At 42.4% G+C, this 22,945-nt stretch overlaps 1 protein-coding gene across 1 annotated transcript; it reads left to right on the forward strand.

Annotated features, from left to right (window-relative positions):
- Positions 1-381: 381 nt before the first annotated feature.
- On the forward strand, positions 382-22,945 carry osgn1 (oxidative stress induced growth inhibitor 1). Its single transcript, XM_083939051.1, has 8 exons — positions 382-544; positions 8,345-8,407; positions 10,840-10,976; positions 11,108-11,299; positions 12,645-12,736; positions 16,231-16,430; positions 16,530-16,873; positions 18,082-22,945. The coding sequence occupies exons 2-8, from the start codon at positions 8,350-8,352 to the stop codon at positions 18,682-18,684; spliced, it is 1,626 nt and encodes a 541-aa protein (XP_083795177.1). The 5' UTR covers positions 382-544; positions 8,345-8,349; the 3' UTR covers positions 18,685-22,945.

Raw genomic sequence — 22,945 nt, forward strand, 5'->3', positions numbered from 1 at the left:
TATATATGTATATGTATATATATATATATATATATATATATATATATATATATATATATACATATACAGAACAATGCAACATGTTAGTTTTTCCCAGTTGTCCCCATAAAATTAGGAAAAGTCATGAATATAAAGAATAAAATAAATGATGTCAACCATGTGTTTAGAGTGTTAAACACAGCAGATCCCTCCGCCGCCGCGCCTCCATCTTGTTCACATTAGACGATCTGTGCGCGCTGCCGTCACGGCGGCGTAGGGGAGGGGAGGGAGAAAGTGCCCGGGTGGGGTGGGGGGTGTTTGGCTGCTGATTGGCCGGCGGGCCGGGCCGTCTGTAGCGGTATATAATCTGTGAATGTGCAGCAGCGGGCGGCAGCTGCAGCTTTGCGTCGCACATGTGCGGAAGAAACGCGCATAAAGATCCGGATCGGGCTGCGAGATAATGCGCCAGTGAGCAGAAGAAGAACCGACACACTCTTCTCCTCCTTCTTCATCTCCTTCTTCCTCTTCAGGGGGACACAGAGCCGAGAGCAGCCCTAGGAAATATGTGAGTAACCTTCATCTCACGTCGGTTTACATAAAGCGGCGCGTGTGTGCGTCCGTGCGTGCGTGGAGGTGTATTACGCATGAGCCGGTCTCGTGCTATTGTTACATAAATAAGGTCTTTATGCGTAAATGTGAGTCAACGTCCGTGGGTCCGTGTCCTTAGATCACACTGACGTGACGATGTGAGTCATGAAGTTCACCCGGGGGTGGGCGGGTGGTCTCTGTCTGCACACACACACACACACACACACACACACACACACACACACACACACACACACACACACACACACACACACACACTGGTTACATCAGTCTCAATGATAAGACAGTGGTGGCTCAGGCTGCATTCAAAATCCTATATAATTTATATTTTTATGCAATTATATTTGTATAATATTAAAAAAGGGGGCAGGGTCAGATAAGTAAAAACTATTTATTAATATTTATTTGTATTTATTTAATCATTATGTTAGTCTTGTTTGTCCTTGTGTGTGAGAATTTGTGTATAAAGTTGTTTTAGGGTGCTAATATTTATCTTAATTTGTTTAAATTAGCTAAAATATAAAATAAAACACAAAGACGTCCATTACTTTGCTGATGTTCTGCACTTGAGGAGACTTTTGAATGCACTTGCATGTAACTGAGTGTCTCTAAAGTGTGTTATTACTCCTGAATACTTCTTCCATCTCTGCACAAAGGTGGAATATAACGCATCATTACTTCAGTTTCTAGGAACTTTACTTGAGTATTTGCATTTTCTGCTACTTTATACTTCAACTCTACTACTTTTTGGATGCAAACGAACATTTTCCATGCACATTTCTTTTGCACATTTTACATTAAACATCATTAGTTACTTAATTATGATGTGTTATCGTAGATTAAGATAAAACCAGCGTATGAAGCAACTCAGACTTTACTTACATCAATGCATCAGACATCATATTCCAGTAATATCGTATATTATTCTATAAGATAAGTACCTTTACTTTGGCACTTTAAGTGTTTTGATTGAAGTACTTTTACACTTTAACTTAAGTATGAATGCAGGACTTTATAACATGAATAAAGTTGGATTATTTGTACACTGTGGAGGAAGTACTCAGATCTTTTACTTTGGTAAAAGTAGAAAAACTTGTTTGCAAATATTCTCCTGCATCCAAAATCTTACTTGCATAAAAGCACCAAAATATTAGCATAAAAATAAACTTTGCGTGCCAAACAATTTTTGCAGAATATCTAATTTTAGTAGAATATATTTTAGATTATTAGATTGTAATTTTTAATGTGTTCATCACTTCAATGTTGCACCTGGATTACTTTGTATACTACTGGGAGGTTTAACCTTTAATAATAATAATAATATATCACAGTTATTCATTCATTCATCTTCAACCGCTTATCCCGGGGTCGGGGTCGTGGGGGTGCTGGAGCCGATCCCAGCTGACATGGGGCGTGAGGCGGGGTCCACCCTGGACAGGACGCCAGTCTATCACAGGGCACATAGAGACGAACAGAGACAGACAACCATTCACACCTACGGGCGATTTAGAGTCATCAATGAACCGAACACCTGCACGTCTTTGGATTGTGTATTTATATTAATAATCTGACTCTGCAAAGTAACTAAAGCTGTCACTAATGACACTGTACTAATGACACCAGAAGGCTGCGGGAACATTCACAGTTGTGGAGTTAACGGGGATATTTGGGGACGTTGGCTTCATTTATACTGTACTGTACTAATCTGTCACACGTGTGCAGACATAAAGATGGTGATCAAACAGGAAACCAGCCAACAAAAGAATGATTCAGGGTTTGTTAGGATCTGAAATATCATAGGTTGTCGCTCCAAAGTGAGGAAGGTGTTTAATAATAATTATAATAATTATACAGAGTGTCTATATTCCCACAGTAGAGCACATGTATGCAGCATGTTGTGTTCTAGAGAAATAGTGGCTCATTGAACTTGTGCTCAGAATCAGAAATACTTTAAATGTATCATTCATTCATTCATCTTCAACCGCTTATGTCGGGGTCAGGGTCATGGGGTGCTGGAGCCGATCCCAGCTGACATCGGGCGTGAGGCGGGGTCCACCCTGGACAGGACGCCAGTCTATCACAGGACACATAGAGACAAACAGAGACAGACAACCATTCACACCTACGGGTGATTTTAGAGTCATCACTTTAAATGTATGTGTATATTAATTGTTGGGTCTCTGTAAATCATAAATAAGTCATAGAGTGTGGTCTTTACCTTCTCTGTAAAGTGTCCTGAGACAACCTTTGTTATGATTTGGCACTATAAATAACATTGAAATGTGAATGTAAATGCAATGTAACCTCTGAAAGTAGTGGATTACAAGGATAAAGCAGCATGAAATGGGAGGTAACTTAATTTGTGAGTAAATGTACTTAGTTACATTCCACCGCTGCCTACGGACTGTAAAGCGCATTTAACGTCTGACTCACTACCCACAAGTTTATTAGCTTTATTACTGGACTGCCTCCACAGATTCTCGTTCAGCGGGAAGATAATTAAAATCTCATTAGCCGTCTGGTCGGTGCAGATGGCAGATGGGGCGGCCGGTGCATGCGCCGTATGGAGCGCTTCCGAGCGAGACGTACAATAAGAGCTAACTTGGATTAAAGAGATGTCTGCTTATTGAAATAACAGCAGCAGCTGGATCAGACATCAGGGCTTTGCTATATTTGCTGCAGAGGAATATGACTCCTGTGAGAGCCGCAGTGATGACGAGGGCTCCATCTTTATATGCAGGGTTTTACAGACGTTCACTTTTATTCTGGGTAAAAAAAACAATAAGAGCAACAAATTCTGGGGTGCTAGTTACTTAATCTCTTGTGTGCAATCATCTGACAAAGAAACATAAAATACAAGATGACGCGGGCATTGTTTCATGCAGTAATAGTGCAGATACATGCGTGTAAACCTTACTTATATATAAGAATATAACAGCTTTTTTCAGCAAAATCTGTCCATGTCGTCCAAACTGGTGCTCATTCTTCAAAGTTTGAGCTTTTCAGTAAAAGAGAAGATAAAAATTTGAAAGTATGGTGCAGTTTAAGGTCATTGGGTGCATTTTTTAAAATGCTAAAGTCTTTATTTACATACTTTACATACTTCTTTTGAGGTGTTGTGAACTTGAAGTGCTGAGTGTGTGATTATATCAATGAGCATCTGATTTAAATCACCACTAGAGGAAGTTATGCAAGTAACGGTTTGATTGCATCACCAAGTGCCGACTGATTGATTTGAACGCATACCTGCTCACAGGTATGCGTGCAGGAAAAACTGCTGTGTCACAGTGTGACACAGGTGTGTTGTTAATAAGTAATGTGATGTGTGCACCTGTTGATGGATAAACTTTCAGTGACTGTAAATACGCATCATCGCTGCCAGCAGGCCGTTGATTCGATAATTATCTGGGAAGATTAAAAAAAAACCTGTTTTGCTTCTCTGGTTATGGTCAAAACACTTTTGAATATCAACTGACAAACACTTTGCGATGAAACCGAACCCCAACAGAAAAGCTCGCCTTATAAATTAACTGGAAAAATGAAACAGGTGCGTTAACACTTTAAAAACAGACGTCCCGCGGGCGGCCATTGTTTACATGATCTGTACAAACAATCTTTACACACTTCCAAATTAGAGTATCTCAAAAAACAAGTTTACATAACTTATAGTCTATAAGAGATTTTGTATTCACGTTTTTACATTTAAAAATAGTTTGGATGAATATTTGTTGCGTGTTTATTTTGTAAAATGTGATGAAAAGACAATGTGGGGACGTGGGGTACGGTCGTTTTTAGGGCGCACTCACACTGTCCATCCGTACCGTGCCCAAACAGGTTTCACGGGTAAAGCTTAGTTTGTTTGACCAGTGTGAGTGCAACCGTACCGCTCCTAGCTGCGGCCCGTTTGGGAGAGGTGGGCTTTTGTAAAGCACGTTTGCACATGTACGAGCACGAGCGTGTGCACGTGTACGAGCATGAGGCCTACGGCGGTTCTGAGGTCATTTTATGTGCGCCTGTTCGGACATAGAAAAAAGAAGGAGGGACCATGCGCGGACATTTTCAAGTTCTTGCTTCGTTGGAATAAAAAACCTGCAGCCACAGCGGCCCTTTACTGGATCCGTTTGACACTGAAGCTCACTAATCAATAATACAAAACTAAAAAACTATGACAGAGTAATACTTTACTAATGGACAGTCAATTTTGATACACAGACCAATTTAGGCATTGCGCACAGAAGCACACTGGCCAATCTGGTCACAATTACGCATCGTTTTTGTGAAGTAAAAACACTTCCTCATCTTCAGATGGATCTCTGTTGTTCGTCTCTGTCGCAGGAATCAACCCTGTGGCACAGAAGCACCGTAATCCTCGTCGTGGCCAAATCAGTTTCAGAACAGCACTTGTGTTTTCCACTGTTGTGATCTGCTGCCGGTGTCAGGATGCAGTGAAAGGATCAGACTCACTGCTGTTGGTAGTGGGTGGGTCTTTAGGGATTATCTGAGTGTCTATTGGTTAGTTACAGAAAATGATGACGGACACCACGGTCCACCAGCCACACACTGTCAGTCACGAGTGCTCTTTCCTGTCTTCTAATTGGCCGTGTCAGTGACCTATGAGCTTGCAGTAAAATAATGCGGAAGAGGCGAATCTGCCAACTGCAGCAACATATAGATCACGTTTGTACGCTGTGTAATCACAAAGATATTGATTTAAACAGTGAAAAATCATCCCTAGGACGTGCCGGCGCGGACGTCGACCTCCAATGAGAAAAATTCTAAGTCCTAGATTTTAGACCCTAAAATGAATAAATAGTCCTGACCTCAGTATTGATCAAAATAATCATAATTATCTTTTTAGCCATAATTGTGCAGCCCAACTTTATGATAATGTTTGCAAAAGTATCGATACTTCAGTACTTTTCAATAGCACCGTGCTTTGAAACAACACAAGATACACATTTGATGCTATAGAAAGTAGAGATGTCGTAAAAAAAGCAGATCTAAAATCAGATTTTCAACCCAAAGCTGCACAGATGAGACAACAGGGAAGAGAATCAACCGGGTTGTTGGTTTGTGTTCAGTGACTTTTTCTGAAGTTGATTATTCTCTTGTGTGCGACGGACTTTTTTCTTTTTGTCCAGGTGTTAAACAATAACCTGACACTCGCCAAATGAAGTTGGTTCCCCCTTGCTTCCCTCGTCCTTCTGGGATCGCTCCGTAGCAAAGTGATCTCAGGAGGCTGGCATGTGAGCCGCCATTGTTGTCTGAATCACAACAGTCGCTTCTCTGCTACTTCACATCTATAAACCCCCGCCCGGAGGTCCTGATTGGCTCGACCATTTTGTGCGGACCCTGAAATCCCTCTGCAGTGGAGCGATCCCAGATGGTTGAGTGGAGCTAGGGCGAAGTCAAGGTGGAACGAAAGTCATCTGGTGATAGTCAGGTTGATTGAACATGGTATCGAGAATCGTTTTTTAAAAATACAAGTGTTCTGGTGTTGGGACAAGCTTAAAAACGCCTTTTCTTAGCAGGCGTACTTTTTTTGCCAAAAAATGAAGGACTTGATCCTGTCAGATCTGTTCCACAAGGAAACTGGGCTAGTGGGCTGCACGTAGTCATGTACAGTGTCTGTGTGTGTGTGTGTGTGTGTGTGTGCGTGCGTGTGTGTGTGTGTGTGTGTGTCCAGTAAAGCCTTTGGCTATGAAACACACTCTGGTCTGGGCTCGCTGCCAAGCTTTGCGCTGCTTATGTAACCCTCTTTATCTTTCTCCCAACTTCCCTCTCACGCGTTCCAGTTCATTAGTTTCCTCTGAGTTTTTTGGCTCTTTTTTTCTCCCTCTTCTTATTTTTCTTCATTAATTTCACTTTATGTCACTTTATGTTTTACTTTGTTGGTGAGCATGACTTTGTAGATTGTTAAAAGCTGCAGCCACGCAGCGCTGCTCGTCACCCCGCCCTTCCTCCGCCTGTGTGTACACGGATGAGATCACACTTGACTTCATGGTCGACTGTAAATTATGTTCCACTCTTTAAACTTGTCAATGTTGTAACCCCTCCTTCTACCACAAAGACAAAGCGTATAGTGGTGCTTTACTATACTTTGTTCGCGTGTGAATAGTCATACCGGTGATGTGCTCGGCTTGCTAGATTGGCTCGACAGTTACGCAGTCCAGGGCTTTTATTGTGAAAAGTAAGAACAGACGAAGTGTATCTGGTATATGCTGCATTTGTTGAGGTTGAAAGCATAAACTGTAAAATGAATTTTCATTTACTTAGTCTACGGTTGAAAGGAGGAAAGTCTTGAATCGGAGCACAGAGCTTCTGCGTTTGTGCTAAAGTCCTTGTGCGTTTATTTTATGATGCGAAATCTCAGAAAAATCAACCCCATACGTTAAAGCGAACATGTTTCTTTATTGGCGAGAAACAATCACACAAAAATATTGACATGCAGATTATCGAACACAAAAAACGATCCATGTCTAAAGGCCCTTAAAGAAAAAGTCTGTGAAGATATCGCAGCATAACCATTTTAATAAATGTCGCCATTCCCTCCAACGTTATGAATCGTGTCACGATTTCAATATCAGTCAAAATAATCGCGATTATTCATTCATTCATTCTTTCATCTTCAACCACTTGTCCCTGTCGGGGTCGCGGGGGGGGGGGGGCTGGAGCCGATCCCAGCTGACATTGGGCGTGAGGCGGGGTCCACCCTGGACAGGACGCCAGTCTATCACAGGACACGTAGAGACAAACAGAGACAGACAACCATTCACACCTACGGGTGATTTAGAGTCATCAATGAACCGAACACCTGCATGTCTTTGGACTTTTGACAGAGAACCCGGAGAAAACCCACAGGGCGAACATGTAAACATGTAAACTCCACACAGAAGGGGATTCGAACCAGGAACCCTCTTGCTGTGAGGCATCGCAGGGCACATAATTGGGATTAGATATTTTTTGTCCAAACGGTCCCCTCGTTTTTACATGTACGAGTCAGATGGGCCTTCAAACAGAACGGCGGCAACCTTGGATGTTAAAGAGGCACCGGCGTCCAGTGCGTTCTTCTTCAAATGTTGAATATTTGCGTTACTGACCGCCATCAGGTTATCAGCTAATTAGATTCACCGACTGCCGTGGTCGATGTTTATCTGCTGTGCTGCATCAACTGTACGACCGCTAAATAACATTAAAAGGTTAAAAAGCATTTTTTGAGATGTGAAACAAGGTTAAATCTTGTTTGTGCTCCTTGTAAAGATAGTGTAACAAAGGGCTGAATGACTTTAATATATATATTTATTTTTTTACTATTAAGATTTATTTGTTTCTCTGGAACAGAAAGGAAATAAATAACAATAAGAAACAACAAGAAAAAGATATCTGGGTCACTATCAGTGCATCTTGTTGTTTCTCCCGCTTTCATCTCCCTTGGGTCAAAGACACACACACACACGCGCGCACACACACACACACACACACACACACACACACGCACGCACTACTTTTAAGTGAGCCGCCATATCTGAGTTTCTTTGTTTACTGGAGGTCATGTTGCTATGTTAAACTATGAGGTAAGACAGGGGAAGTGTGTGTGTGTGCGTGCGTGCGTGTGTGTGTGTGTGTGTGTGTGAGAGGTCAGTGGAAATGTACTGACTAACCATCGTGACTAGACTTGGCAATACTTGACTAATACACCCTTATTCTTCTTGGATAATGATGATAATAACAATAATTCTGTGTTTTCTCTCCACAGTAAAAATGGATCCTCACGATAAAGAAAGTATCTCTGGAGAGATTTTGCCCGTGGTCATCATCGGTAAGTAAACGCACAAACATGTGTTTATTATCTTACGGATAAATGTCATATTATTGTTGTAAAAAGACAAAGGAGTGTTTTTGTCCAGCTAGAAGGAGCATTATTTCCCCACAGTGGTCGTGGGGCGCATGTTCACACTGCAATCGCTGATAGAAAGTGTTGTCATCAGCTGCAGCAGGAAGTGGGTGAGGAAGTGTTGCACATGAAGTAAGCAGCTCACCGGAAGATTGGTGGTTTCGTTTTTGTTTTTTACATTAAAGACACATCTTAGGGTGACTATAGTAACCTGCTATAACAGATACATAGATGGATAGATAGATAGATAGACAGATAGATAGGTAGGTAGGTAGGTAAGTAAGTAGGTAAGTAGGTAGGTAGGTAGGTAGGTAAATAGATAGATAGATAGATAGATAGATAACTTTATTTATCCCCAAGGGGAAATTAGGTCATCGTAGCGGTACAAAACAATCAGAAATACTAAACATAAACTACAATAAAAGTACAGTATGGCAGATTTAAAACACTATATTACAAATATACTAAGTGGATTTTAAGGTGCGAGATGAAGAGAGAAAGGTGCATTTTTAATTACAGTGGTAGGATTTCAGTAATAAGTCCCTTGAATGATGTGAGTGTGTTTCCTGAGCGTTGCTGTGAAGCGTCGTAGAGTCCGATGGATAAATATCGTGCTTTAAGTTTCTATTATTTTGTATATCTTACAAAATTACAAAATCCTCAAATGTATTTGCATCTTCTTTGAGTGCAGTTGAGCTCAGGATTTGTTTTGTTGTGAAACATTCAAGTGCTTACTTAAAAAGTGAAAGTGTGATTTCCATTAGTCATTATGAGCAGGCGGATTTACTGCTGTGTGTTTGTGTGTGTGTGTGTGTGTCATTGAACTGGTTTATATGTGGTGTTCAATCTTGCTGAGTCATGCTGCAGTCCCACTGAGTTCAATGCCATGATTAGTCAGTGTGCAATAAACTGCACAGTTTGCTTTTTTCATGCTGAGTGACTTATTTCCATGAACCCTTTGAACACGTCTCTGATAAACACAAGATTTAAATTGGTGTTTTTGGATTATCCTATGTGGAAAATTTAAGTTTTACGGATCTGTTGATTACTGTATTTTCCGCACTATAAGGCGCACCACATTATAAGGCGCACCTTCACTGAACGTCTTATTTTGAAACTTTTTTCATATATAAGGTGCACCACATCATAAGGCGCACCTTCACTGAACGTCTTATTTTGAAACTTTTTTCATATATAAGGAGCACCACATTATAAGGCGCATAGAAAAGACGCTACAGTCGAGGCTGGGGTTACGTTCTGCATCCATTAGATGGAGCTGCGCTAAAGGGAACGTCCACAAAACAGTCAGGGGAGGTCGTCTTGTTGCTTCCTCCACTTCGGCACCATTGATTGGTTCATGTTAAACTCTCTGGCTGCTGCTCTATTCCCGTGTTCTACTGCGTGACTAATGGCCTTGAGTTGAAACTCTGCGTCGTAAGCGTGTCTCTTAACAGGAGCCATTTTGGGCTCTTTACACAAACACACACATGGAAATGAAACGGCACGCTTCACGCAGTCGTATATCTCAACGTGCACCGCGCGTTACTTCTTCTACGGGGGAAAATAGAGTCGGCGGCTGCTCACCGTAGTTGGAGACCTGTTGTGGCTCAATATTGGTCCATATATAAGGAGCACCGGATTATAAGGCGCACTGTCGGCTTTTGAGACATCTGAAGGTTTTACGTGCAACTTATAGTGCGGAAAATACGGTAAATTAAAATTATGAGCATTAGTCAGCTATAAATTCCTTTATCAAAGACAGTCCCTTTGTTTCCTTTAGACCGAGGGTCTTAAACGTTTTTCAGGTCAATGACCCCCCCCCCCACCCCTCACCTGAAAAAGAGACAGAGCAGGAATCTACTTCTAAATATATTTAAAGTGCAGCTATTTATATTAAAATGGCTGCATATGTAACTGTTTATACACTAACATGAAGACATACATACACCTACAGACAATACTAGGCTATTCACATAATAATAATAATGACATATTCATGTATTTATACACCAGGTTTTAATGTTAAACATGTGTGAGGAGCTGTATCTGAGGACAACTGCCTTTCCTCAATCATCAATATTGTCAACATGAAATGGATTTGAGTCCCAAAAAGACCATTTTATCTTTGCTATTAATGTGTTGGATTCATATTAATGTATATTTTTAAGGCAGAAACAAATAAATAATGTCCTCCTGCAGATAATAAACAAACTCCTCAGTTTCCACGGTTATGACCTGTAGAAGACAAACACGCGCCTCACACAATAACACAGCTACCAGAGCATTGTGTTGGTTACAAGTGCAACTGGAAACCTGAATATCCCGCTGAAACTCAACCCATTGCCTCTGTTTTCCAGGTAATGGCCCATCGGGGATCTGTCTGTCCTACCTGTTGTCAGGTTACACCCCCTACCTGTCACCTGAGGCATCGCACCCCAACCCTCTGCTGCACAGCAAGCTAGGAGAGCAGCCTCACCTGTCGCTGCTGGAGCAGGTAACACACAAACACGCACGTGTGAATAAGGTTGTTTTTATTAAAAATTAAAAATGTTATTTAAAATTAAACCTGCGTTACCTTCAATATAAGGATCGTGCATGTTCCTCACACTTGCCTTCTCTGTCCAGGATCTGGAGTACCTGTGCGAGGGCTTGGAGGGGCGATCATCCAATCCTGTGGCGGTGCTCTTTGATTCGCTGCTGCTCCCCGACAGTGACTTTGGATTGGACCACACGTCTCCGTTGGAATGGCGATACGAGCCGGAGCGCGCCATCTCTCACCTGGTGCTGGGGAAGGGTCCGCCCGGAGGAGCCTGGCATGTACGTAGCTGAAATACTATGTTATTGTTATTTATATTATGTAATTGTGTAATTCCGGCGTAAAATCATCCCATGGTCTTTTTCAGCACTTACATACTTCAAATAAACCATCAAGACAGTTTTTCTTGTGTAAAAACTATTAATGGAGAAATCTAGGAGAGTCGCTAACAGCCGGACGTGGCTAACAGTGATTAGCTCGGAGCAGTACAGTGAAGGCATTCAAAGGTCTTTTTTAACCACTAATGCTGCTGAAAATAACAGTAAACCTCTGCAGCAGCATGAGAAGAGTCCCTACACACAAAACAAAGCACCAATGGGCTCCTTCCTTTGGGATTGACTTTGGTAATCCACTTGAATGGACTTTACTATGAGAGGAGCTGGTACAGGGGCCAGTAGGTAAGTCTTTAAAACACTCTTTATAAACTCTGGGTTCACTAACTACGTTGTTGCTGCTTTGTTTTCTGTGTGTAGGGACTCTTCTCATGCTGCTGCAGAGGTTTGCTGTTATTTTGAGCAGAATTAGTGGTTAAAAAAGACGTTTTAATGCCTTCACCGTGCTGCCCCGAGCTAATCAGTGTTTGCCACGTCCGGACTGTTAGCGACTCTTCTGGATTTCTCTGTGAATAGTTGTTACACTAAAAAACGGACGTATGTTAGTGCTGAAAAAGACCATGGAAGGATTTTGCGCCGGAATTACATTCTACGTTTTTGCTTGATTGTTTAAAATGATGGTATTAATCATAAAGGGTGTACTTTACCTCACATAACATGTAATAATATAATAATATGGTCCACTTGACATGTTGGGCCTCCTAAGATGCTTAAACTCAGGACACAACAGGGTGTTTGTCTTTGTCCGTGATGTTTAGAGACTTATTTCCTTAGCAGACGTTATGCTAATGTGTGCAAATAAACATTGTTTCCGCGGTCAGCTGCTTATTTGCACACACTGATGCCGCAGTGTGGACATGACATCATCATTTAAATGAGCAGGAGAGCGTAATTCAGTCAACTGAGACTTTACTTTTTTCTAGAAAATATTAAAATAATACAGCTGAGTGATTTTAATTGTGTGTGTGTGTGTGTGTGTGTGTGTGTGTGTGTGTGTGTGTGTGTGTGTGTGTGTGTGTGTGTGTGTGTGTGTGTGTGTGTGTGTGTGTGTGTGTGTGTGTGTGTGTGTGTGTGTGTGTGTGTGTGTGTGTGTGTGTGTGTGTGTGTGTGTGTGTGTGTGTGTGTGTGTGTGTGTGTGTGTGTGTGTGTGTGTGTGTGTGTGTGTGTGTGTGTGTGTGTGTGTGTGTGTGTGTGTGTGTGTGTGCGCGCGTGTGCGTGTGTGTGTTATCATCAGGCCATGGAGGGCTCCATGCTAACTCTGAGTCTGGCGAACTGGATGGAGCTTCCTGGACTCAAACTGAAGGACTGGATGAGAGAGAAACGCAGGTAAACAGTTCATGTGACTCACATAACCATCTCTTATTGTGTGATAAATACACAACAGGGGGTGATAAAACACAACACATGTTGAACTTTAAGTCATAATACACTTCTTGGTGTCCGTTTTATTATTCTACTCCCAGCCAACAGTGTCTTTGTTATAATATCAGATGTGTTACCACTGAGTTTGTGATGTACAGCTGAGCTAAGGTTGGCTGAAAACAATAGGGCATTATCTAAACTTCTGTCTTTGTTTAAACCGCAAAACATAATAGTGAAATACTAAAGAAACTCGAGCCACGGAGCAAACAGTGTGTGTTCACGCGTTACTCTCTCCTGAGTTTGTTTTGTCAAATGGCCCCAGCTGAACGCCATGTGATTTACATAGAAATGTGGTTTAGCATAACAAATGATATGATAAGGACTTCTTATTTTACTAATAATAATGTTGTATAAATGTGGTTTTGATTAAGAAACCACTCCTCAAATTCCAGTAAATGGATTTGGCAACCTCTGTAAATGGGTGATATATTAAAAAAACTGTCCTTTGTTGTAGAGTATTCAAAGACATCTGTTCGTATTTAAAAATATATATATATTTGTCCGTAACAATTTTCTTTCTGAGACGTTTGTAGCACAAAGAGGCGACAGAATCGCTACCCTTTCCGCCAAACAACACTGCCATTGCAGGGGTGGGGTCCGGGTTCAAGTAGTCAAGGATGAAATTTGTTTAAGCAAAATGGTAGGACTACACGCTGTACTGCCAACAACATTTCAATACGGAAAGCAATATCAAATGTTAGGATTCTCTTCCGCCATCTTCTTAATTGCTGAAAATTGTGAATTTAATTGGGGTTAGACCTAGATAACATGGGGTTAGACCTAGAAAACACGGGGTAGACCTAGATAACATGGGGTTAGACCTAGAAAACACGGGGTAGACCTAGATAACATGGGGTTAGACCTAGAAAACATGGGGTTGGACTTGGATAACATGGGGTTAGACCTAGAAAACACGGGGTAGACCTAGATAACATGGGGTTAGACCTAGAAAACACGGGGTAGACCTAGATAACATGGGGTTAGACCTAGAAAACATGGGGTTGGACTTGGATAACATGGGGTTAGACCTAGAAAACATGGGGTTAGACCTAGAAAACATGGGGTTAGACCTAGAAAACATGGGGTTGGACTTGGATAACATGGGGTAAGACCTAGAAAACATGGGGTTAGACCTAGAAAAGATGGGGTTAAACCTAGAAAACGTGGGGTTTGATCTAGAAAACATGGGGTTGGACTTGGATAACATGGGGTTAGACCTAGAAAACATGGGGTATGACCTAGAAAACATGGGGTTAGACCTAGAAAAGATGGGGTTAAACCTAGAAAACGTGGGGTTTGATCTAGAAAACATGGGGTTGGACTTGGATAACATGGGGTTAGACCTAGAAACATGGGGTTAGACCTAGAAAACATGGGGTTAGACCTAGAAAACATGGGGTTAGACCTAGAAAACATGGGGTTGGACTTGGATAACATGGGGTTAGACCTAGAAAACATGGGGTTAGACCTAGAAAAGATGGGGTTAAACCTAGAAAACGTGGGGTTTGATCTAGAAAACATGGGGTTAGACTTGGATAACATGGGGTTAGACCTAGAAAACATGGGGTATGACCTAGAAAACATGGGGTTAGACCTAGAAAAGATGGGGTTAAACCTAGAAAACGTGGGGTTTGATCTAGAAAACATGGGGTTGGACTTGGATAACATGGGGTTAGACCTAGAAACATGGGGTTAGACCTAGAAAACATGGGGTTAGACCTAGAAAACATGGGGTTAGAACTAGAAAACATGGGGTTGGACTTGGATAACATGGGGTTAGACCTAGAAAACATGGGGTTAGACCTAGAAAAGATGGGGTTAAACCTAGAAAACGTGGGGTTTGATCTAGAAAACATGGGGTTAGACTTGGATAACATGGGGTTAGACCTAGAAAACATGGGGTATGACCTAGAAAACATGGGGTTAGACCTAGAAAAGATGGGGTTAAACCTAGAAAACGTGGGGTTTGATCTAGAAAACATGGGGTTAGACTTGGATAACATGGGGTTAGACCTAGAAAACACGGGGTTAGACCTAGAAAACATGGGGTTAGACCTAGAAAACATGGGGTTAGACCTAGATAACATGGGGTTAGACCTAGAAAACATGGGGTTAGACCTAGAAACGATGGGGTTAGACCTAGATAACATGGGGTTAGACCTAGAAAACATGGGGTTAGACCTAGATAACATGGGGTTAGACCTAGATAACATGGGGTTAGACCTAGAAAACATGGGGTTAGACCTAGATACCATGGGGTTAGACCTAGATAACATGGGGTTGGACCTAGAAAACATGGAGTTAGACCTAGAAAACATGGGGTTAGACCTAGAAACGATGGGGTTAGACCTAGAAAACATGGGGTTAGACCTAGATAACATGGGGTTAGACCTAGAAAACATGGGATTAGACCTAGAAAACATGACATGGGGTTAAACCTAGAAAACATGGGGTTAGACCTAGATAACATGGGGTTAAACCTAGAAAACATGGGGTTAGACCTAGATAACGTGGTGTTAGACCTAGAAAACGTGGTGTTAGACCTAGAAAACATGGGGTTAAACCTAGAAAACGTGGTGTTAGACCTAGATAACATGGGGTTAAACCTAGAAAACGTGGGGTTAGACCTAGAAAACATGGGGTTAGACCTAGAAAACTTGGGGTTGGACCTAGAAAACATGGGGTAGACCTAGAAAACATGGGGTTAGACCTAGAAAACATGGGGTAGACCTAGATAACGTGGGGTTAGACCTAGAAACATGGGGTATGACCTAGATAACATGGGGTTAGACCTAGAAAACATGGGGTTAGACCTAGAAAACATGGGGTTAGACCTAGATAACATGGGGTTAGACCTAGAAAACATGGGGTTAGACCTAGATAACGTGGTGTTAGACCTAGAAAACATGGGGTTAGACCTAGATAACATGGGGTTAGACCTAGAAAACATGGGGTTAGACCTAGAAAACATGGGGTTAGACCTAGAAAACATGGGGTTAGACCTAGAAAACATGGGGTTAGACCTAGATAACATGGGGTTAGACCTAGAAAACATGGGGTTAGACCTAGATAACATGGGGTTAGACCTAGAAAACATGGGGTTTGACCTAGAAAACATGGGGTTAGACCTAGATAACATGGGGTTAGACCTAGAAAACATGGGGTTTGCAACCAAGATTACTTTGCTGGGTCAAATATTAATCATCAAAGTATTTCTGATATTGATTCTGATCCTAAAATAATCAGATGTTAGGATATTTTGAGGGCTTCCCACCCGTCTTAGACGCCATCTTGAAAATTACACCTTTCCAGTGGTCAAACTTTGGTAAACTTTTAGTATGTTATTAAGGACACCTAATACTACAAAAGACAGCTGAGAAACCTTTTGTTTATTTCAGAAATGTTCGAAACGACCGTGCCACACCAGCAGAGATAGCCTCCTACTACCAACACTACGTTTCCCAGATGTCCCTGGAGCAGAGCTTTGCCTGTGGAACCACCGTCTCCTCGGTAACCAGACAGCCTGGCAACCAGGAGGGGTCGCCGCCCTGCTGGAGAGTGACGGGAATGCAGCGCAGAGAGGGGGAAGAGCTGGGAGGTACAGTGAACACAAACCGTAAATGTTGTTTAAAACCTAATGAAAGAAATCTTCTCTTAACCTTCATCTCCTCTTTCCTCTTCCTCCTGCTGCTGCTAGATGGTTCTGCCGTTTCAGAAGACGAGCCTTTCTCCATGTTGGCCCACAACGTGGTATTGGCGACGGGGACCCACGACATCCCGGCGAGGCTCGGCGTGGAGGGCGAGTCACTGCCCTACGTCTGCCACTCCTTCTGGGAGCTGGAAGCGGCCATCTCTCGCGGCGAGCTCGACCAATCATCGGACCCGGTGCTGGTAGTGGGGGCTGGGCTCACGGCGGCCGATGCGGTACTGGCTGCCCACCATCTCAACACGCCTGTCTACCACGCCTTCAGGCGCTCGGTCAACGACCCCGGCCTCATCTTCAACCAGCTGCCCAAACTGCTCTACCCAGAGTACCACAAGGTGACGAGAGTTTGAATCCCAGAGATGTTTGACGCTTTGATTATTTTTTTGGCAGTTTTTCAAGCCTTTATTGTAGGACAGACAGGAAATGGGGTGAAAGTGAGGGGGAAACATGCAGCAAAGGACCGCAGGTCGGAGTTGAACCCGCGGCCTCGTTCTCTAGGACCTTCAGCCTCTTTGCATGGGGCGACCGCTCTAACAACTCAGCCGACGGCCGCCACGATAATTGAGATTTTTGCACTATTTTCCTTCCTTAACATGTCTTTTTTCTGACTATTGGAGAGAAAACAACCAAAATGCACATTTAGGTGTTTATTTCTTACACTTTGTCTGTTTGTGTCTGGAGATTTCTCTTAAATTCACCAAAAATAGCATTATAAAATGCCTAATTTGCATATTTAAACATAACATTTGAGACAACTTGTTAACCAAAAAATAACTGTCTTAACTCACTCAATAACACGTCTCAACTGGGGACGTTTCATGTTGATATCTGTTAGTTGTTTTGTTTTATTACTCCATTCACCTAAAGTGTCAAAATGTATGAAATGGTTTTATATTTAAGTTTTTTTCTCACTCTGAGCCACAAATCTCCACTTCAGCAGAACTTACAGACACCAAACTCTCCGGTTTAATTAGTTTCTATATTCTGAATGTTCTCACAGAAGGTTTTGTTCAAATATAATTCATAGCCTGATTCATACAACATTTTATTCCCTCTGTAAAAACCTTTTGACTCTGATGTCAACAAACTGAAAAAATAATTTTTAACCTGACTTTACCCAGTGTTTACACTTCTGTTCTGGAAACGTATGAAAATTTAACAAGCTAATGCCTCATTTGCGTATTTAAACATACAATTTTAGAAAACCTGTAATACAAAAATATGTGTTTTAACGTCATTTAGCCACTGGGGAAGTTGAATGTTGATATCTGTTGACCTCATTTACCTGTTAGTATCTAAAACGTTGACATTTCCTCACAAAAATAAATATATTTTCACAAGTATTTAAGGAAAGAAGAGCGTGATGCTTCATTAAATGACTGAAACGATTTGTTTATTATACAAATTATTGCAGATTAATTTCCTGCTGTTTGACCCATTAATTATTTGACTTATTTATAATACTTTATTTGTAGCAACATGACTTTTTAATGCCGTCAGTGTTCAACCGTTAAGTTACATTGATGCTATCTTTGACCTCCAGGTTCACCAGATGATGACTCAGCAGCAGTACCAGCCGAATCCTCCCCCACAGGACCAGGCCCAGAACCTCCGTAACCACTCCACTCCTTCCTCCCTCCCTCCCTCCTCCTCTACCACCACCTCCTCATCCCCCTCCTCCTACCCGGGTTACCTGAGCTTCCCACGCTACAAGGTGGTGGCGTTCCGGCCCGACCGGAAGTGCGTTCTGGAGTCAGACTCCGGCCAGCGAACGGTGGTGCAAATCTCCAAGGCGCTGGTTCTGATCGGAGCCAACCCCAACCTCTCCTTTTTGGCCGACAACGGCCGTCCACTTGGCGTCAACCCAGACGAGAAAATCACGTGTCGGAGGAACCCGGTTGAAGTTGACCCTTTCACGAACAAGGTGGTCGCGGCAGACGGGCCGGGCATGTACGCCATGGGGCCGTTAGTTGGCGAGAACTTTGTGAGGTTCCTGAAAGGGGGAGCGCTGGCTATCGCTAGCGACCTCGCCAAGACTCAGAGGCAGGGCGAAGGGGATTTGACCACGGACAGATTAATGGACAGATGGGTGGATAGACAGGTGACCTCACAGACGGACGCAGAGGTTTGTGATCTGGATTCGTAGCACACCGGAAAGTTGCAACAAAACAGTAACTGCTGCGAACAAAAAGCCCCGAGTTCTCCAGAAATCACAAAGTAGGGAAATTAAAACACGCTGCTAAGTTGTTTCACGGCGTGAAATGGGCGCCACGTTGACTCTACGACTGGGCTTGAACTGCGTCTGATATCGTATCTACTGTAGATCTGAACGTCCTGAAAAGCAGCGTTAGAAATGGCGACAGGAACACGGATCAGTTAGAGTTAGAAAGTGACACTGAAGGACGAGAGGGCGCCTTTTATTTGGATCCTCCCCGTCAAATATAAAGCTTGAAATGTGCGCGGTTACCACCTGGAGGTTGTTCTGGAAGGCCGTTAACTCCACCATCACTTTATGTGTCGTGATGTTTCTAGAGCTGCAACTAACAATTACTTTAATTATCGACTAGGGTCGCAAATCATCGAGTAATTCATTAATCGATAGTTGTTTCATCTTATCAATTGGTGATCGGTTAATTGATAAGCGTTAATTCTTCTGAGAAGCTGAATTTCCCTCTGAATAGGTAAAATATAACTGTATAGACCATTTTAATGGAAGCCCATTGCTAGGCAACAGCCTTGGCCCTTGTTAACTTCCTGTCAGCTGATGTCGTTCACATACACTGCAACAGGAATCAAACTTGGACACATTAAGACTGTTTATGTTTACATCTTTGAAAAGGTCTTTCATTCATTCATTCATTCATTCATCTTCAAACGCTTGTCCCTGTTGGGGTCGCGGGGGGCTGGAGCCGATCCCAGCTGACATCAGGCGTGAGGCGGGGTCGACCCTGGACAGGACGCCAGTCTATCACAGGACGAACAGAGACAAACAAATAATGCTATCTTCCTTATGATATAAAGACAAAATGCGAATCATATTCCTTAATCACTCACTTGGGCGCAGGAAATAACATTTTGGCAGCACATCAAACGTATTCTGAATAGAAAATATTAAAATATTACACAGGCTACTTAACATGAAAATAAATCGGGCCTTCTCTCGTCTGCGATATTGGAAACATTAATAGCAGCAGCATTAAAAAAAAATCATTCCTGAATAGAAGAATACAATCAGGGCTCCAGACTCACTTTTGTCACTAGGAGCACTTTGACCCCCAACTGAACATTTTAGGAGCACACACCGTAAATCAGTTGAGATGCAGAAATTACAATGTGCTGTTTCAAATTCAGTCTCACATTCTTATTGTGCACTTTTGAAGATGAATCAAAAGGTTAAACAGGCAGCACCATCGCTGTCATGACAGTACAATACTAAAGAAATATACCATACATTCAGAATAAGGAGTGTGAAGAGGCGATACACGATATTAAGTCCACGAGAACAAGACGCAGCAAGATTTTAACACTTAATTGTCAGTATTTTCTTTACAGGGGGTCAGATTTTAGCAGAGAGCTGTGGTGGTGCTGCAGGTGTCTTTGCGTAGTACTTGTGTTAGCCGCGCTGTAGCCTAGAGTACTTACGGAGGTAAAGTATAACCCCTCCCCAAACCTGGGCCAATGCAGGGGGTCTCGCCAACTAAAAGTGCCCCGCTCTTGAACCTGTCAACATACGGCACTGCTCCACATAGAGCGAGATAAGAAGCGCTTTGATGGCCGTCATGCTCATCTCACGGAACAGATACGTTTACATTTTATTTATCGACTCACACCCGAGTTTTCTCCCGCTGTGTATGTTTTATACACGCCCCCGCCACAGCGACTTCCTGGTTGATCCAATACGGACGTGCCAAAAACTGCAGTTCTCCGAGTGTCCAGTAGGAGTAGTTTGCACAATAGAGCAGTTTCTCATTGACCCCCATGTTAAACAGGCCGATTTTCACAGCATAATTAAACCTAATTAGGACTTGTTTACAAAAAAACCTCTCGTCTGTATGTTTAAGTCATATCTCCATGACAACCGTTAAGAGGGTGAATATTTTTGTAAAAGGCTAGTTTTTATTTTATTGGAGGTTAAAGTTCATGAATAATTAGGGGCGTGGACTCTCAAGTGACAGTTAGCCTCTGACCGTCACTTCTCCTCAGAGGCTAGTTGTCAGGATTAGCATCATTAGCATGCTAACTCCGTCATCTCGACCTGGACTGCGGTTATTCATGTGGTGGTGTTTCCATTAGTGACAACATGGTTTGCTCTTAGGTCGACTGTACAAAAAGATGGTTTAGGAAAACACTGTATTAACGTTAGCTTTGTTATGCTAATTAAATAGCTGCACGTGCACCAGGCCTTGCAGTACAGCCTGCTATCTATGACACAGACCCCAGATGCTAATCTGGAGCAGCTGGAGGATTCGGGTCGTGGGACTCGGTGTTTTACAGTCTCTGGACTGAAACACGCTGCTAAGTTGTTTTACGGCGTGAAATGGGCGCCACGTTGACTCTACGACTGGGCTTGAACTGCGTCTGATATCTTATCTACTGTAGATCTGAACGTCCTGAAAAGCAGCGTTCGAAATGGCGACAGGAACACGGATCAGTTAGAGTTAGAAGGTGACACTGAAGGACGAGATGGCGCCTTTTCTTTGGGTCCTCCTCGTCAAATATAACGCTTGAAATGTGCGCGGTTACCACCTGGAGGTTGTTCTGGAAGGCCGTTAACTCCACCATCACTTTATGTGTCGTGATGTTTCTAGAGCTACGCCACATTGATTCTACGACGGCTTGAACTGGTTCGGTTGCATCTGATATCTTACTAACACTCCTCGATCATTGGACTTATTGTTGCAGCTCTAGAAAGTTTCACACAAATACTTTATTTTAGAGGCTTATACCACTCGATAATGTCGATTATTATTCTTTGACTAAAACACGTAACCTTAAACCTGGGAATGTTCTCATTCGTCCAGGTCGTCGTTATCCTCAAAGCATGTTCAGTCAAAAGCAACTGGACTTGGTTGTTTGTCTAGGAAGACGTTTCACCTCTAATCCAAGAGGCTTCATCAGTTCATGTACACAACTGACCAGGACCAGGACCAGGACCAGGACCAGGCTGGGACTGAACTAGCTGGTGTGAGATCCAGTTATTTAACCTCTCACAAGGCCGATGATGTCACTGGAACCCTTTGTGCTCCAAGTGCCAACGACCGTCGTTAGAGTGACAGTCGTTGGTGGGAAGTTGGTTTGGACTTTGTTAGTGCTCTATTGAGTCTAAACGACAGTCGTTGGAGTCACAGGAGGCCATTGGTGACCAGTTGTTCTTTGAGGTTGGATGAAGGGATGAAGGGATGAAAGGGCAGCATTGTAAATTGGAGATAAGTGGTGTCTCAAACCTCCTCCTCTGTTTAGCGATGGTTTCTCTACTTTTACATAGACGGCTTCTTTTACTCCTTTCAAACCATCTGTCCTCTCTGTCCAAGATTTGGACATTGGGCTCCAGTGACATCATCGGCCTTGTGAGAGGTTAAATACCTGAATCTCCACACCCGTTAGTTGGACCAGTCCCAGCCTGGTCCTGATCCTGGTCCTGGTCCTAGACAAATAACCAAGTCCAGTTGTTTTTGACTGAAATTGCTTTGAGGACATAACCTTAAACATTGTGTTCCTTTTAAAAGTAGTATGGATGTACAATATTTATTGCCATAAACCAGATACTTACCAGTTACCCTTCATAGTATGTTGAAGGTCAAACTCCAGCCGGTATAATCATCTGACTTTAGCTCGTCACAGATGAATCGACATGTGAGAGAAGTTGATTCACAGAAATGCCAAATATGTGTTGGATATGTTTATGGTCATTTGTGAAAAAAACGTTTGTATTTAAAAAATGTACGGTGAGGATGATCGACATGTTTCCGTAGTTAACACACACACACACACTATGCTGTCACGCACAAAACAACCTTTTTAAAATCCTTGCTTCATTGTTTGTATCATTCCCCGTGTATGTGTTTGTATATTTTGGGTTTTTTTGAATCTACGGTGCTTTATTTTTCTATCGATATGATTAATGGTCATGTAACCGCACCGCCTGATATCTTTGTAAATCTTTGATGATGATGAAAACGTTTTATACTTCACAAAGAGAGAAACATTGTATTTTTTCTATAATTCCTCTCATTGAAAATGTTGTAAAAAAAATAATATAACGCTGAATGAACGGTGGAGGAGCCTGATTTGCGTTGGTGTAAAATCACCAATGGATGTTATTTCCACATGAATCGACCACTAATGTAACGTGTGATAATAACAGGAAATTGTCTTCTGTGTTTTGGTTTTAAAAGATTAAGAAACAC

This window comes from Echiichthys vipera (genome assembly GCF_963691815.1).
Source record: "Echiichthys vipera genome assembly, chromosome: X".
Classification (NCBI taxonomy): Eukaryota; Metazoa; Chordata; class Actinopteri; order Perciformes; family Trachinidae; genus Echiichthys; species Echiichthys vipera.